This window comes from Melanerpes formicivorus, unplaced genomic scaffold (assembly GCF_026170545.1).
Source record: "Melanerpes formicivorus ecotype bairdi unplaced genomic scaffold, bMelFor1.0.p_v2 SCAF_6, whole genome shotgun sequence".
Classification (NCBI taxonomy): domain Eukaryota; kingdom Metazoa; phylum Chordata; class Aves; order Piciformes; family Picidae; genus Melanerpes; species Melanerpes formicivorus.
The window spans coordinates 9,042,173-9,060,225 of NW_027142358.1; the positions used below are offsets into that span (position 1 = coordinate 9,042,173).

The 18,053-nt window shown below is 51.0% G+C and overlaps 1 protein-coding gene across 5 annotated transcripts in view; it reads right to left on the bottom strand.

Annotated features, from left to right (window-relative positions):
* The window catches only part of HPSE2 (heparanase 2 (inactive)), a 119,593-nt gene extending 103,787 nt beyond the window's left edge, over positions 1-15,806 (bottom strand). For 2 of the 5 annotated variants that reach the window (XM_068139578.1, XM_068139581.1), the window contains exons 1-3: positions 15,428-15,806; positions 14,860-15,076; positions 14,172-14,329 (exon numbers count right to left, since the gene is read on the bottom strand). In XM_068139578.1, the coding sequence (XP_067995679.1) occupies positions 14,172-14,329; positions 14,860-15,076; positions 15,428-15,687 (635 nt within the window). In that variant the 5' untranslated portion in view covers positions 15,688-15,806. Of the gene's footprint in view, positions 1-675; positions 838-14,171; positions 14,330-14,859; positions 15,077-15,427 lie in introns of all 5 variants that reach the window. The other 3 variants (XM_068139580.1, XM_068139579.1, XM_068139582.1) reach the window with 3 other exon arrangements.
* Positions 15,807-18,053: the final 2,247 nt, after the last annotated feature.

The window sequence follows — 18,053 nt, forward strand, 5'->3', positions numbered from 1 at the left end:
CAGCTGTAGCGATAAGGAGAACAGCTATGAAAGGACACTGCTGGCTGCTGGGATCTCATCCTCCTGCCCACTCACTGCCTGAAGACATCAGTCCTTTACAAGCACCATTAAACGTGTATCCAAAATGTGGCAGTCTCTTCCATCCTTTGAGATTCTGTTCCCTGGATAATACAAACAGTTGCCAGAAAAAGAGTATCCTCTCATCTCTGTCTAGGCCATTATCCCTTTATATTTGCTCTTTAATATTTACTGGGTTCACACAAAGTGCATGCTCTGGAAAGGGAAAAAAAAAAAAAAAAAAATCAGCTGCAGCTTAAAGGACTCCAAATTTAGTAATTGCTGCAGCCCCATCAACGTGAACAGTTAGCAGGGAGCTTTCTCCAGCACTTCACGTGCCGTGGTATTCTGCTTAGGTCAGACTGTAGAAAACGTTCTGTCCAAGGGCGCCAAATCTGGAGTGTCTGTATAGGTGCCAGCCACGGAGCCCTTGTGAGACCACCACAGGTTCCTGCAGGTCCTCTCCCTCCCAGCACACAGTAATCTTGGTAGGAAACAGAGGCAGCCAGAGACATGCTGATTCATACAGAGGTGAAGCACCCAAGGGTTTTAACACACCTGTAAGTTAACAAGAACTAGCATCAGCTCCTGGCTCCAAAGCTAGTCTTGCAGCCTTACCTGTTAATGTGAGGTTGCTGTATGTGTTTGAAAACTGCTCCTTTAACAAAACCAAGTGCATCTGAGCTGCCTTTTCCCTCTGTAGCTCCAACATTATGTCAGGATGCTGGGCGATCTTACAGCCTTTCTGCTTATCCAGGGCAATGTCACTGCGAACAATGTCTACAGCAAAAGGGAAAGAAAAAAAGGAGATGGCCAAACCTCAGCTTTCATTTTCACCAGATGCTTGGATCAGCACCAGCCAACAAGACAGCCACACAACCATCACTCAGCATGAACACCCCAAAAAAAGGGCCCAAACCCCTTGAATGCATCTATTCAATGAATGCTCTCTGCGTGTCTCCATTTCTCCCACAGAAAGCTCAAGTCATTGACTTTTTTATTTGCTCACGCAACCTATCATCCCTTCCATCCTTCATCTGTTTAGCATTTATCTCTTGCAACAATGACCTCTTCCTTGCAGGAAAGCGCAAAGGTATCCCAACATTTATATTATGACCCTGTTACTGGTGTGTCTGGCACTAAATAATGAGAAAAGACTAAATCACTCTGGTGATCCCTGGCTTCCATTTACCCTTGCCTGTCAAAGGTGATGAAGAAGCCTTGCTCTCACCTTGTTTATCCTCACTGAAGCTGTCACAGCTAGAGTTAGGTCAACATGGCTTACGATTCTTGGAACAGGACTCTGTACCCTTCTGACTCCTGACTTTCAATTCAGGAGGCAAGATGATTATTAAACATTTTTTCCCCTCTTCCTATAAGCATTTTGAAATACTAATATTATATTCCACCACCCAGAACTACTCACCCTCTGGGGAAATGGAAAGATGGAGAGTAGGGGTAGCAGTGAAAAACAAGAATCAAGTAAGACATGTCCAAATCTGAACAGGAAAGGAGTGGTACAAACTACTCCTTGCAAGGTCCCTTTCTGAGTTTAATAAACTCTGTAACATGCTCAGATATACAGGCACCATATGCTGCATCTAATTCTCACAAAACCTTAGGCAGCCAGCACTGATAAGGCAGCATGGAAGTTGGAGTTCTTCCACCACATTGCATGAGGTCACCCTGCACATCACAAGGTTGCGCTTTGCTTGGTTTAATTCGCATCTAGCTAGTAGTTTCTGAAGGAGCTTATTGTCAGAAGAGAGTCTTGTCTTGCCCCACATACACTCTCAAGCTCCATTATTGTTACCCACAGCAAGCAAGAACAATTGTTTCCAACAGCCATGCCCCTGTCTTTCAAGGTGTCAAATTTCAGGTTCAGCAAAACTAGTTTCAGAGCTCTGATGTCTTGGGCTGGCAGGGAACCCTGCCCAAAGGTGGGGTGGAGGACTGGAAGCCTCCTTCCTGTCTCTGAGCCTCATCCTAGAATCACTACACTTGTCTTGCCCAGGCTGTGCTTTGTCTGCCTCTTTGATGCACAGCTTCTCAAAGAAGGACATTGAGACTCTTGAACGTGTCCAGAAAAGGGCAACGAGGCTGGGGAGAGGCCTCAAGCACAAGCCCTATGAGGAGAGGCTGAGGCAGCTGGGATTGTTTAGCCTGGAGAAGAGGAGGTTCAGGAGAGACATTATTGCTGTCTACAGCTACCTGAAGGGAGGTTGTAGCCAGGAGGGGGTTGGTCTCTTCTCCCAGGCAACCAGCACCAGAACAAGAGGACACAGTCTCAAGCTGTGCCAGGGGAAGTTAAAACTCAAGGTGAGGAGAAAGTTCTTCACAGAGAGAGTTGTTAGCTATTGGGATGTGCTGCCCAGGGAGGTGGTGGAGTCACTATCCCTGGAGGTGTTCAAGAGGGGATTGGACGTGGCACTTGGTGCCATGTTCTAGTAGTCATGAGGTCTTGGGAGACAGGTTGGACTTGATCTTTGAGGTCTTTTCCAACTTTATTGATTCTATGATTCTAAAGGCCTGCCTAAAAAAGACTGCTCAGAACAGTAATGACATTAAAACATTTGGGATATGCAGTTACATGTTCTCCACCCACAGATAGAATGCTCTGTAGTGGAGACAGGGCAGCATCCTGGTAGCAAGAATATGTGTCTCAATATTTCCAGCTCCAGCATGGGAGCGTCTATGCAGAGAGATGAGAGGCCATTAATACAGCTACTGGTGTCACCTGGCGCTCATGAACAGTTTATTCACCTTCCTGGGTGATGGATTTCCTTTTCTACAGAACGGAATGCAGCAGTTTTATATCCCCCACCTCCAAGGCAAAAGGGAGTAACACACATCCAGGAGGCCCTGAAGGAATAGAAGACTGAGAGGCAGAGAGGTTTGAAACTAGATGGTCAACACACTGTGTCCAGTTCTTTTCAAACTGCTCTGAGGGAGTCCAGGCTGGGTCAAAATGAAGTTTTTTCCTGAAAGGGATTAAGGACTCATAAAACCCAAACTAGGGTCAATGTTGATCCATGCAGAGAAAACAGGGCCTGTGTCCACCCACTCAGAGGCCAGGAGAGCATCTTGAAGAGTGCAAGGGGATGTGGCAGCAGGTGCTGTGGGCCAATCTTACCTCTATCTTCAGGGACTACAGGTCACAACAAACACACAGATGGCCAAGAGATGGACTTGTGTGCATTGTCAGCAGCATCTGGGGACAAAGGAATGAAGAGCAGGACCAGTGTTTGGAGTCCTGTCCTTAGGTATTGGAGCTGCTGTGAGAGGGTTCAGCACAAAGTCAAGTCATATTTAGACAAATCCCTGGGAGAATCCAGCAGAAGGCATGCAGGATATAGAAACTGAGGGCACTCTCAGGTAGTCATCTTCATGTGGTTCTCAAACAGTTGCCATTGCAGACATTGAGGGAGCAAATGGAAGGTCCTTGTTTATCAGATTGATGAAGAACCCAAGAAACTTGACCAAGACCTAAAAAAAGGAGGTGAACCCAACATTCATTATAGCTCCAGCATAAACAGTGGGCAGATGGCTGGAATCTGAAGCCCTCCGAAGAACTCAGTGCCTGGACATCCAGACCCCACTAGGCTCTATGTTGTGCAGGGGAAGCATCAAAGATACCTCCACATCACTCTTTTGAGCCAGCAGCACTGAGGGAGAAGGACTGGCAGGCCACAGCAACTGGAGACTAAGGAAATCACAGCAAGAGGGACCCAGAGCAAACAGCCAGCAAGGAGCCCACAGCCCCCAAATCTACTACTTGAAAGGAGGTCGTAGCGAGGTGGGGGTCAGTCTGTTCTCCCAGGTATCAAGCACTCAGGACAAGAGCAAACAGCCACAAGTTGCACCAGGGGAGGTTTAGGTTGGATATTTTGAAAAAATTTTCACAGAAGGGGTTATAAAGCCCCAAAACAGGCTGCCAAGGGAAGTGGTGGAGCCACCATCCCCAAAGGCATTTAAAAGGCGTGTAGACATGGTGCTTAAGGACACGGTGGACTTAGCAGTGCTGGGTTAATGTCTGGACTCGATGGTCTTAGAGGCCTTTTCCAATCTAAACGATTCCATGAATCTGTGATGAAACACGAAAGAAGAAGGGTACCCTACGAGGCTCTGGGCAAGGCAGCCTCCAAGCGGGAGCTGCGGAAGGCCCTCGCCACCTCCCTCAACGTCGGTGAAAACAGAGAGGGGGGAAAAAAACCAATCAACCAACCAACTGCCCAGCGAAGCGCGCAGCGGAGCAGTGCTTGCCAGAAGTGCGAAAGAAGAACTCCAGATGCGGAGCCCCGGACGATGCCAAATGGTTTCCAAAGACGGCAGCGCAGGAGCCCGACCCCGAGCGGGGCCATGACGGGCAAGGTCAGTACCCTGGCCAGCTCAGCTCCCGTCGTGGCGGCGGCACGGCCGGGCGGACCTCACCGGCGGCGCGGCGCTTCGGGGCGGCGCGGCGGCGGCAGAGCGGGTCCCGCGGCGCCGGGCTCTGCAGCCGCCGGGCTCTGCAGCCGCCGTGCTGTATGGCGGGAGCACACCCGTGTGGCGGTCAGGTGAGCTGCGGCTGGAGGGAGGCACCGGCGCACGGAGGGGAGAGCCCGGCGGCGGGGGGCAGCCTCGGCCTCTCCGTGCCGCCGGCGGCGGAGGTGTAGGGCTGCCGCAGGGGCCCTCCCCGAGCCAGGCTGCTAGCCCTGGATGGAGGATAATGCTCTGCCAAGGCTGGTTTGTTTCCGAGTGCCCCCACAGTTCTCTGTCCCGCCCTGGGATCTGCACATCTCCAGAGCTTACACGGCACGCTACCCATGGAGGTCACTGAATCTACCAAAAGAAACTTTGAAGAACAAGTTAGGAAATACTCTTCAGGAGCCATGCAAGTACAGTAATCCCAAATCCTGGTATGCCCATTGCAGAACATACCAGCACCAGATGAGCTCTGGATGATGGTATCAAATGTACCCTGATGAAGTTTGCTCATGATACCAAACCAAGAAGGGGATGTAGACACCTCAGAAGGGAGAGCCACCCTGCAGGAAAACATGCATAGGTGGAAAGAAAGAGTGAGCTAACAAGAACCTGAAGAAGTTCAGCAAGGACAACTGTAAAGTCCTGCACCTGGGAAAACAATCCAGGAGGGCAGCACAGAATGGGATCTACCTGACTGGAGAGCAGCAATGTGGAAAGGGACCTAGGGGTCCTGAGGGACAACAAGCACAGATATAAAGAATCATCCCACTCTACTCTGTGTTTGTCAGATCATACCTGGAATACTGTGTTGCATTTTGTCCCCACTGCACAAAAAAAAAAAAGATGTGGTCAGGCTAGAGAGGGTCCAGATAAGGGCCATAAAGATGATCAAAGGACTGGGAAGCTTGCCATATGCTGATAGAATTTGGTTTATTCAGGCTCAAGAAAAGGAGGATTAGAAGAGATCTTAGCACCACGATGCAGTATTTAAAGGGTGACTACAGAGAAGATGGGGACTCCCTTTTTACAAGGAGTCATGAAAAAGACAAGTTACTCCTGGGGAGATTCCAGTTGGGCACAAAAGAAAATTTTTCACAAGTACAATCTAGCCACTGGAATAAGTTCCCCAAGGAGTAGTGGACTCCTCAACACTAGGCACTTTCAAGATTCAGCTGGACAATGTGCTGGCTCCTCTTTTCTAGACCATGCTTTTCCCAAGAAAGTTTGGACAAGGCAATCCTCGAGGTCCCTTTCAACTACCAGTACCGGGCCAGCGAGCTCCCAAGCTATGAAACCTCCCAGATGGCACACAGCACATAGACACAGCTCCCAGCTGCCTGCTGGTGAGGGCTTCCCTAACCCACTGAGTGAGCTGCACATGGAAACTCACATGGCATCAGCATGGCCTGTGTGCAATTGCCATGCTAACATCTGCAATTCCCTTCCAAGACTCACTGGAGTCATGGATCAGACATGAGCTATTGCAGCTGATCAATTGAGAGGCAGAAGGAGAAAGGCACAGACCCATTTTATGGGGCAGCTGAAGCTTATGGGAGGTTGAAAAGAAAAAAAGAAAAGAAAAAAAAAGAAAAGAAAAAAAAGGAAAGGAAAAAAAAGGAAAGGAAAAAAGAAAAGAAAAAAGAAAAGAAAAAAAGAAAATAAAAAAGAAAAGAAAAAAGAAAATAAAAAAAGAAAAAAAAAAGAAGGAAAAAAATTTAAAATTAAAGAATGAAATATAAACATTAGATAATAAATTCTTTTATTATTATATAATAAAAGAAAGAAAGCTTTAGCACCCAGATTTGTCCACTGAAGTTATTACAAAATGGCCAAAAATTGGCAACACAACTTCTGTTTAGAAAGCCTGAAGACTTCTCCAGCCAGAAATTGCATCCTCATCCTGCCTGTTTTCAGCAGGCAAATTTTGGACACGTTAGCATAATTTCCCCAATAGTAAGTTCCAGAAGTTATTTCTCATTATATTAAAAAAAAAAAAAAAAGGGAAAAAAATTAATCAGAAGTTTGTTTTGTATGCAATAATTCCACTGGATGCTCCCTATTCCTTGAACCATGAAAACAAGGAAATAATGATTCCCAAATTGTCTTCTCTGTGTGCCACTGAGTGCACAGCAATTATTCTCAGTCTTTTTTTTTTTTTCCCCAAGCTGAAAAATCCTCTAAACTCTGTGACTCAAAGCTGTGACTCTGATCAATTCCATCACCCTGTTCTACACATATATATTCTTTACACAGACCAGTATGTCATCACTTAGTTTGCTAAAGCACAGAAATGCTCTTAATGAGGTTCTTCAATTCTCTTCTAATATTCATAACACTGGATTTGCTTTTTACTTCCTAAATGCATTCAGAGACGAATTGAGATAAATTCAAAACATTTTCCCTGAATGACAACTGCTAATTTAAACCCTATAGCTGTATATGAGAAGTCAACACATCTCCTCCATGCAATTTTTGCATTAATCTCTCTTAATTCATAAGAAGATGACACAGGATGGAAAGAAGTGTGGAACTAGCAAATATATGTGGGGTTTTTTTAGATAATTTAGGATACTTATTATAAACAACCCCATGCAGTGCTACAGGCTGGGGTCAGAGTGGCTGGAGAACAGCCAGGCAGAGAGGGACCTAGGGGTACTGGTTGACAGTAGGCTGAACGTGAGCCTGCAGTGTGCCCAGGCAGCCAAGAGGGCCAATGGCATCCTGGCCTGTATCAGGAACAGTGTGGCCAGCAGGAGCAGGGAGGTCATTCTGCCCCTGTACACTGCACTGGCTAGGCCACACCTTGAGTCCTGTGTCCACTTCTGGGCCCCGCAGTTTAGGAAAGATTTTGACCTGCTGGAACATGTCCAGAGAAGGGCAACAAAGCTGGGGAGGGGTTTGGAGCACAAGCCCTATGAGGGGAGGCTGAGGGAGCTGGGGTTGCTTAGCCTGGAGAAGAGGAGGCTCAGGGGAGACCTCATTGCTCTCTACAACTACCTGAAGGGAGGTTGTAGCCAGGCGGGGGCTGGTCTCTTCTCCCAGGCAACCAGCACCAGAACAAGAGGACACAGTCTCAACCTGTGCCAGGGGAGGTTCAGACTGGATATTAGGAAGAAATTCTTCATAGAGAGAGTGACTGCCCATTGGAATGGGCTACCCAGGGAGGTGATGGAGTTGCCATCATTGGGGGTGTTTAGGAGACTTGATGGGGTGCTTGGTGCCATGGTTTAGTTGACTAGATGGTGTTGGATGATGGGTTGGATGTGATGATCTTGAAGGTCTTTTCCAACCTGGTCTATTCTATTCTATTCTATTCTATTCTATTCTATTCTATTCTATTCTATTCTATTCTATACAATCAAACACAAAATCATAGAAATCTTCCTTCCACCCATGTACCAGCAAATAGCTAACAAATCAGGATCTAACTGCTTAATTGCGCCTTTTCTGCAGTTAAAGCAATTTTCATGCATGACTCTCACTAAACAGCTTGAAATTTAAGAAGGGGAGATAAATTGGCAATCTTTGGAAGGATCTCCCTTACCTTGTGTAAGTTGATTGTCAAAGTCTCTCATAAATTTCTGAGAAAACAACTAAGCACTGGTGGTGCTGCTTACAAAGAAATCTCTGCCCATCACAGGAGGTGAGGCTCCTTCCTCACAGTTCTGGTTCCTTGGAACCAGATGGCAGGAGGCTGCCACAGAGTTCACACCGATGCATGTACCAGCCCCAGGTTTGGCAAACTCCAGAAGACCAAAGGACATCAGAATATCCACCCATCTTGGGCCTGAATGCTTGTAATTCAGCAGCCTGCTCAAAGGACTAAACACTTGGAGGGGGAGGAGGGAAACAACTGTTTCTCCTGCAATCTCTGAAAGGACAGGTGCCTAAGCTGTCAAGGGATACTCAGGCAGACAAAAAGAGGCTCTGGGTGATCAGAAACAGAAGGTGATTCCTTGAATAAAGGAAACTTGGGACAACAGGATGGTACTTGAGAAACACCTGCTGCAAAGTTTTATGAGCTAGCAGACAAAGGAGCTATCCTAGCCGCATCCCTTGTTCTGGCCCTCAGGATCCTACTCACTAAATTCATAGTAAAACAGTTGCCCTTGGCTTTTTTCCTGAAGTAGTTTTCTGTTGGCTTAGCAGAAGGTCAGAAACATGCACAGACAGTGCAAGGAAAGCAGCAGCAGGACACAGTGCTGGCATGGGGACCAACAATTTGGTGGCAGAGAACCAAGTAATGAGCTTCACCACCCTCAGGGGTGGGTTTGTAGGATTTAATCTGAGTGAGGCTGCTGCAGTCCCACCTTTCACTACAGGCTTTCCTTTCCCAGAACTTGTCCTCTGTGGCTCTGTAGTTACACAACATTAATCAGTTCAACCAGCTTAACAAGCTGCAATGCCATCACTGCTCTACCATCAGGTTTCGGCCAGCTTAACTGACTCAGGCTCCAGGCACAAGAGAGATCAGGAACATGCCAGAAAGGGTAGAAGGATGGGAGCCACAGTCTTAGTTGAGCTCAGTCGCAGCTCCTATGCAACCATACTCCCACTGTTGCACAAATCTCAAGGTTCAGATGTAGGGCCAGGTACCTGAGTAGGGCCAGGTACCTGAGTAGGGCCAGGTACCTGAAGGCATCCAAAGGAATGTATCCCAGGCTGAAAGGACAGCCAGAAAACCTCTGCCAGGATTACACAGCATAATGTGAAGTTTCTTACACTAGACAGCAAAATCTCCTGATTAGCATGGGAGGCATAGGAAACAGGAATATTTCCAGTTTTTGTGGTAATTGGACATTTCTCCAGATGCCCAGTATCCTCTCCAAAAAAGGAGATAAAATAGAAGGAAGTAACTTACCAGTAATTAAGAGAGTATTTTTGAAATGTGTTGTCCATATGCACTTCAACTCAGAAGCTTTCTGATGCACTACCTACAGCATGCATTTGTGCTCCCCTTTCCCTCTCCTTCCCATGACCCACATGGTACTGGTTCTACAGTAAATGTCCTTTTGTCTCTCCCCAGCCACACAATCTCAACAGGGTACACAAAGCCTGAGGGACAGGGTGGAGAAGCCACGTCTGTGAGACAACACATCTTGAAGAAATCCATCTCTGAGTAACTTCTTTTCCCTTGTTTTCCTTCGCAGCACATACAAACAGGAGAAAATGTTAAGCAATGTTTATGCCACCACAAGTTGTCCAAAGATGGTCTTTGTGGCTTTGGGGTGAGAAGTAGTTGAGGACTATCCTTTAGATGAGGAAGTTCCACATTAACCCACCAAACTCATTCTGTAGCACCCGTAGGGAGCTTCCAAAACAGGTTCTAGGTTCAGGCACCAAGACACAACCTGCAGCAACCCTTGCTGAACCAACAACAGGTCTTCACACCATACTTAACACCCCAAGACCAAGGTCCACAATAGTATGTGAGTCAGGTTTGAGTAAACCCAGCTTCAGAAGAGGTATTGTACCAGCAACTTCAGCTGGGGCAAACAGGCAGCCCTGTGCATTTGCGCCAAAAAGGAACTGCTCAAGCTTGTTTTCCTGGAGACCAGTGCTGCTTATTGCCCCATTCCTTAGACCAAATGGATCCTTGTCATGTGTGAGGCAGTTGGAAGGAGAGATCAAATCAATGGCTTAGTAGACAATCCAACAGCAAAAGGATACATGAGTCTACTATACAAACTGAGCATGAGACCTTGCATCTTGGTACCCACATAAAGATCAAACATGTGGTTATGGCAGGAGAGAAACAGAAAGCACAACTCTCAGCACAGCTGGTGAAGAAAAACAAACTCAGCAAGGCACATAAAGAGAGACACCATTTAAGGGAGAGAAAAGTCTCTCAGGCTAAAAATGTTACACTTCTTGATTACCAAATGTCAAAAAGTCTGTGGCACAGCCCCACCTCCTGCTACCACAAAGTTGGACATACATTAAGCCGGGTTTCTGTTTCTAGTGGACGGGATGGCCAATACCATATCTAAATTGGGTGGATCCCAGGACTGACCATATGAAGTAGGGGCAGCACAGGATGGCAGCCACCTGGTATACACTACAGATGGGGTTGTTAAAATAATAGATAAGTTAGACAACCTCCTAGTATTTAGTAAATGTCAGGAGGTACATATAGCTACCTTCAACAGGGACTGCATGCCCTACGGCTCACCTGAACCATTCATCACAGGCAACTGCTTTTACAAGTCGCTCTGTCAGGTATGGACAAATCTGCCACCAGGTGATGAAACTGCTCTGCCAGATTTATATGCAATGCTGAAACAAGTTGCCACATGCACCCTCTTCAAGGGCATCACAGGCTGCCACCACAGATCACTCACCACTTTGTTACCTTTACTGCCCAAACATGACTGGTGTGGACTGGGGTGAGGCTGAGTGACTTACAAAGGAAAGGAAAGGAAAGACACCATACACACCTGGTATTACACAATACTTCCAGGTCTGTGATTCCAGGAAGAATTTGCATAAGGAAAGAATGACCTCAAAGCCTAAAGGAAACCTTATTTCATGAAAATGAAACAAATTTTAGATACAAGTGTAAAGCAACTACTATAACCCTCAGATAATACCCACTCCTTCTGTGGAGGAAAGAGGAGGAAAAAATGGGCTGGTAAAGCCACAGGCAGGTCTAGGTAAAGGCAATTTTCAGAAGGTGGAGGTATGCATAGCTGTAACAGTTTGAAAGGGAATTTCATTCTATTCTATTCTATTCTATTCTATTCTATTCTATTCTATTCTATTCTATTCTATTCTATTCTATTCTATTCTATTCTATTCTAAACAGAGGGAAAAGAGTAGGGTGAACCTCTGAGGAGATCTGATCATCAGGAAGGTGGGGCAGTACAGAGACAGAAAAGACCATCAAAGATGGTCTGGAGGGCAGCAGGGTAGCAGAGGAGGATTTACAGTGCAAAGACTCCTGCATAGAGAATCATGCAGATTCCAGCAAGTACAGTTATATGGCAGAGGATCCATGGAGGATGCTACAAAGCAGTCCTACTGCTGCTGGTTCCCATCTGAATGTCTAAGATGGTGGCATTGGGTTGGCCTGTAAGTGCACAGAGGAGTGCAGCTCCCTGCAACGTGAACGCCACTCACAGAGTTGCTTACTAGTAACTGCAGTTCTCTGTGCAGTCTTGTGCATGTGCTCTTCACCTCTCAGTCCTGCACTCTATTCAGCTGCTGCAGCTGAGAGAAATGTAAGATTTGCCCTTTCCCCCCATCTATGCATAAGCCACATGGGTTCAGGAGGCACGGGAACACCCATCAGACCGTGGAGAGAGCCCAGGCACTGGGGTCACAGACCTGGAATCTGGATGCACCCGCGGGGCAAGCAGGCAAAAAGACAAACATTTGAAGCAGAAAACGGAGCTGTTACTTGTCATGTCATTCAAATCATGAAGGTGACACATAAGCCTCAAAAATTTACTGATTTATCTTTTAATTATTTTCTGACTTTTTTAACTAGTCAAGATCCCCAGCTTCTTCCTCACTCCCATTCCAGTAAAGCTTAGGCAAGAAATTTCAGAAAATAGATTCTGGACATGAAAAAGTGCATAGACATGGAAAAGAACCCAAACCATCCCATAAAACCTGGGAAGGACAGAAGTTACCTACTGGAATGCTTGCAGGCTTCACCCATGCTCAGGTGCTGATTTTCTGTGCTGTTTGATGCAGCAAGAGCATCTGCTTGTACATTTGTGAGCGCCCTGATCCCAAGCAAGCCACAGATGGGGGAACAAAAACCCAGACCAGAGCACCGAGAAGATGGCTGCTGAGATCCACTACAGCAGGGCAGAGAGTTGCAGTGGCATCAGGATTTCATTTTAGAGAACTGGATCCCTCTAGTGAAGCGCTTAGTGCAGCCTCAGCAGAAAAAGATGTGAGCTACTAGCAACTTTGGCCCTGGAGTTTGCACACAGATCTTAAGAGCAAATACAAAAGCTTTGCTTCCAGGCAGGAAATCCCTTTTACCACACCTTTCTGATTTACACCGATGCTTGATACACACCACATGTGTCCCGTCCTTCCCTCACCCACATTTGCAATGGTTCTGTTCCATATTTAAGTGATGAAAAGTTAAGACCTGTGGTTACAACTTCTACGAGAAGCTTCATTTTGAAGAGCTGCCATGTTTCAATTTTATTGCTACAAGGAAAACTGGGTGGGGGGGGAGAAACAACAAAAGCTTTCAGTCCTTCCCTAACATAAAACCTGTTGTGAAGTTCTCTCCTGCAAGTTGTTGAAATATTGAAAGTGAGAAGAGTTATTCCTACAAATGAAAATTTATTCCTACAAATGTTTTGTATGGGTCCCATCCACAGTTTTATGCGTTACACTTAATTTCTTCTGTTCAAGGTGACTGGGGCAGGTTTGAACAGCATTTTCTCCTGAAGTGCATCTTGGTAGGTAGAGTTTACAACAGACCCTTCTGAGATTTGTTAGGAGAAGGGAAACAAGGAACAACGTGGGGATTGCTCTACCTAGGAGACCAAGTGAAAGAGCACTTGATCTTTGCCACCTGCCTGCATGTGGGAATAGAGGGACATTCATCTCGGTGAGATCAGATGTTACATGAGGCAACAGCAGGACTGAGGGCCATCAGAAAGCTGGCAAATGCATCTGCTTTTTCCATTCAGCACCGTGCTGCTGACTAGGTCGCTGCAAAACTTCCTCTGTTCCACAGACCTGCCCACTGGGATCAGTCTGGCATTAATTGGCCTTCAAAACTGCTTATGGAAATCTTCAGCTAATTTTTGTAAGTCCTTGTGTAAGGGGGAAAAAAAAAATATATAAAAGGAGTGGTGTTTCTTTTTTTGTTTTGTTTCAATAAAAAGAGAGGGAAAATCAGTAAATTCTTGCCTGCGGATGTGGTATTCTGCTTCTTAAAATAAATGCCTTAAGAGGGAGGCTTGTCCCTGACTTTTCTACAAAGTTTCTTTGTGTGAATTAAGGGCCACAAAAGACGAAAACCTTTTGTGCAGCTGAGGACAGCCGTGGAAGAGGGCAGACCCGCGGAAAACCGTGGGTCCGGTGGTGACTATTTGGAGAGACCGATGCTGGCAGCGCGGTCCGGGAGCAAGCAGCCCCGACCAAGCACCGAAAGCAAGCGGCTCAGCCGCGACCAAGCCTGGCGTGGAGTCCCCAGGGCTGCTGCGGGAAAAGATTCACGGCGCGACGGCGGGGTCCACAGGGCTGGGCTGCCCGAGAGCCTCGGGAGAAATGCGTGCACAGGCATTCCAGAGCTGCGGTGCCCGGTACCTGAGAGAAGCCGAGGCAAAGCCCCTTCTGCAGCCGGCACTCAGGGCTTGGGAGAGAAAGGAGCCGGAGGATGCGGCAGGGCAGGGGAAAGAAGGATACGAAAAGCCTGCTTCCCGGAGCCGACTTTTTGTTCCTGTGGTCCGGCATCTGCTGAATTTACCGGCAACAGGCGGGAGGCCTCCGCCGAGCTCTCTCCCGCTCGGGAAAGAAAGGGTACGGGGGAGGCTCCCCTGTCCGGTGCCCGGCAGCAGCACTTACCCGGGCGCAGCCCCGCCTGCGTGCAGGGAGCGCAGGGCAGGCGGAGCAGGACCGCCCGGCGCCCGCAGCCCTCCGGTGCCGCGCCCGCCCCCGGCCCCGGAGCTCACCGTCCTCGTAGTTCTTGAGGTAGTAGTCCGGGCCGGGCCCGCCACGGCTTTTGGCTGGGTTCTTCACGTTGTGGAACTGCAGAAAGTCCGTCCTCTTGCCCGCGAAGCGCAGGAAGGCGGGGGCCAGGCCCCGCGCCAGAGTCACCAGCCGCCGGGAGCTGGGGAGAGCAGAGAGCGGGCTGAGGGCGCCGCGGGCCAGGCGAGACCTTCCTGCCCCGGTACTGGCAGCGACCGATGGCCACAAGGCTCGGGACCCGCCGCTGCCCTGCCCTGTCCGGCGCGGGTACCACCGCAGCGGCGCCCGACTGCGGGACGTTGCGCCAGCCCCGCGGAGTGTCCCGGGAGCGGGAAGCCGTCCTGCCCGCCGGTGGTGGCCCAGAGTTTGGTGGGACCCAAAGTTCTCCTCCATCCCCAGCGCCCCCCGGACAAGTGCAGCGGCGTCCGGGAGACAGAAGCGCTCCTCGCCCCTCACAGCCCATCTGTATCCCGGGACCGTGCAGCGGGCCGAGCCACCGAGCGGGGTGTGGAACGAAGTGGAGCGGGGAGGAAAGCGGGAGCCGGCCTGGCTCCACTTCGCCCGCGCCTTCCCGCCTCTTAGTCCCGCTCCTTCCTCGGAGACGGAGGCTGCAGCCGAAGGGACCCTCGCAGCGGGCGTGCGGAGGAGACCCACTCTCCCTCCCCAACTTACCCAGCAGGGATTGGGCTTTCTGGCCGTCCCAGCGCCTCCAGGCCGCGGCCGCTCCGCACCGCCGGTGGAGCCCAGCGCAGCTGCAGCCTGGCTCTGCCCCCCGCGCAGGGCTGGAAGTCCGGGGAGCGCAGGGCTTTGAAGACCTGGCCGACACCCTACTCTCCGCCCGTCGGGACCTGGGGAAGGCTCGGCTCGGCAGGCGGCCCCGTTCCTGCTGCTGGGTTTGGGGTTGATTTTTTGGTTTTAGTTTTCTTTTTCCTCTCTGGTTTGTTTTGTTGGTTTGTTTTGTTGTTTTTCATCCCTGTGCTGCTTTGGCCCCATGTTGTTCTTTTGCAAAGCAGCAGTTGTTGGAGCGAGGGGAGCAGGACATTTTTGCAGTCATAGCTGATAAGTCTCCGAAATGCTTTCTCCATTGCAAACATGTGCATCTTAATGGAAACCATGGCCTCGCTCCCTCCGTCACAACAAGCGCCGCCAGCAGCGCGGAGCCCGGCGGGGCTGAGCGGCGGGACCGCCGGGGCGTCCTTCGGGCAGCGTGGGGAGGGCGCCGGGGGGGCTCCTGCCTTACCTTAAGAAATCGAGCCAGCCATCATGAATGATGGAGGGGTCCAGCTGCAGGGAGAGGAAATTCTCACTGATTATCCTGACAGGGGTCTTGGTGTTGACATCAAGGAGAATGAGAGTTCTTCCTCTCACACCTGAAGTTCTCTCCACCGGCAGCGCTCTCCTGTCCCCGGCCTGGGAGGGCAAAGAGAAAGTGGCCATGAGAGCCAGCCCAGGTGCCATCAGGGCTAAGAGCCCAGGGGGGCAGGAGCTGGGACAGGGCATGCCGGAGAGCAGGAAACCCCTAATTAACTCGCTGTCTGCAGGGGCTCGCTGGTGGCTAATTGTCCTTATCTAAAGTGTGGGGCGCTCTGCCTTTTTTTGCAATGTTTTGGTGCTAGTGGAGGGGAACTCACGCCCCTGACCAGCCTTTCTCGCAGCCGGTGCCAAGACTCCTTGCAGCCAGCACCGCCCCTTTAAGAGATGCAGGCTCCAGACATTTTTAACTTTTTGAAGGTAAGGGGGAGGCTCCTGGTTTAACCCCCTCAGCTCGGGGCCTGACGGCCCACCGCAGCCCCGAGCTTTCGCTTTGCGGGCTCTGCCGCCCACCGGCAGCCGCTCTCGGCCGCTGGAGCTCCAGCACCGCGCAAAACCGGGACACTGAGACACCGGGGAGCTCGGCAACGGCGCCTGAGCGGTGTGGCTGCCCTGCACGGCCCTAGCTTGTCGCCGGCTGCAGGAACGGCCGAGGTGGTAAGGCAGCGGGAGTGGCCCTGTTTGGGTGAAAGGGGGGGTTAATCACCCCGAAAATAAAGCACTGCTGGCAGGGTGAGCTCGCCCCAAGCCGAGACGGGTCCCGCAGTGCTGAGCGATACCACCGGGGTCCAGCGCTTCGTGGGACCCGACGGCCGCAGGGGGGAGCGGGAGCCGTCGGCAGCCCGGAGCCCGGCGCGACACATTGAGTTCGCCCCGCTCAGAAGCAGCGGTTTGCTCTGGCGCGCGCACGAAAGCCGAATGGGCACCACGGGGAACCGGGACGCGGGGAATCGGGCTGCCGGCCACACTCTCCCACCCGCCTCGAGGCCCAGCGGTGTCCGACCCGCAGTGGGGAATGGAGAGAGGGGGCGGCAGCGCCGTGTGCGGAAACATCCGTATCGGAGGTGCTCAGGATAACGCTATTCGATGGAAACGACAACGTGCCCTGTGCCGGGACCAGCCCACGGCTGCTGCTGCTGCTGGCTGGACAGCCTGGGGCTGCATGGTCCGGGCTTGGCGCGTTCCAGAGCTGCCAGTGTCCGTGAATCTCGGCGCTGAGCGCGATCTGTAGCGCAGGGCCCAGGATCGGTGGATGGCCCGGGAGCCATATCCCAGCTCATAGAGTGCCTAAACAAGGCATACTCTTCCACCAGCAGCCGATGAGCTCTGGGACGCGTAACACGTCCTACCCCGGCCCTTCGCAACATCTGTTGCCAGCCCCGGATCCCCCGCAGGGCCCCGGTGAAGCTGCCCAGCCCAACGACGGGAGGGCTGACAGCGGCGAGGTTGAGCAGGGGCCGGTGCCGTCCGTCGGGGTCCCGCAGCCTTGGGGATAGGTGCCCGCAGCTCCATCTACTGGTGAGGGGCCCGGCCCGGCGGGAGAGCCGGCACCCACCTGCGGACACCACCCACGCCGAGGTCGAGGAGAACCGGGGCTGCGGGAAACCGCAGAGAGAGCTCTAGCATAGGGGCGCAAATCGCGTCCGGCACCGAGCCGCACGGAAGAGGCGGCCGGACGGCGGAGACCCGCCCGACGCCCTCAGGTAGCCCGGCCCGGGTCTGGTACGAGAGACAAGCGTTGCAGGGCTGCCGTCGTGGGCAGCCCACCGTTCTGCCACCATCCCGCGGTGAGATTCCACACCCGCTCCTCCCAGTGCCTGTGCGGAGCCACCTGAGCGCCTCACTGGCTCCCGCCGGGGCCCGAGACGCGGAGGGAGCGGATCCAGCGTCTCCCACGATGGCAACTCGGTGCGCTCAGCGGAACCCCGTGCAAAAAGGAGTCACTCGAGCCACGGTCGCAGTTATGTCCGCGGCCAGCGCCGAGTCCCGCGGAAATCTCCTCTCTCCTGTGTCTGTGCCCTGAGAAACAATCTGATCCCATCGCCCCGGGGAGCAGTCAGCCCTGCCTCGCTGCTGGCCGAGGGTTAGCCGGACAGGTCTTGCGGAACACCGAGTCACTGTGCACTGAACAGTGACGGGGGAGGGGGGCGAAGAATGAAACGTACCTCTGGCTCTGCTCGGAGTGAGCAAAGAACGCACAAACCGGGATTTGCCGTGAAAGCATCCCGGTAAGACAGAGAGGGGAGTGAGGCGTGTAACGTGTCTTGGAAGAGGCTGACAAAAAGCAGCAAAGGGGTGTCCGGATCAGCGGGGGTTTGAGTGCAGAAGTAAGAGACGGAAGGACTGTGCAATTTCAGCTGTGCAAAGCCCTGGCATCCCGGGACAGGAAGGAGGCAATTTAAGCCTGGAAATTTGTGTTCGGCTGCAAACGCTTCAGCCATACTTTGCAAGAGCGCTTGAAACTGACCCAAGGACTTAAAGCCTCTGCCTCAGTTCTGTGGGTCGCCTCCAAAAGAGGGACATGGATTTCTGAATCATTGTTTTGCAACTATTGT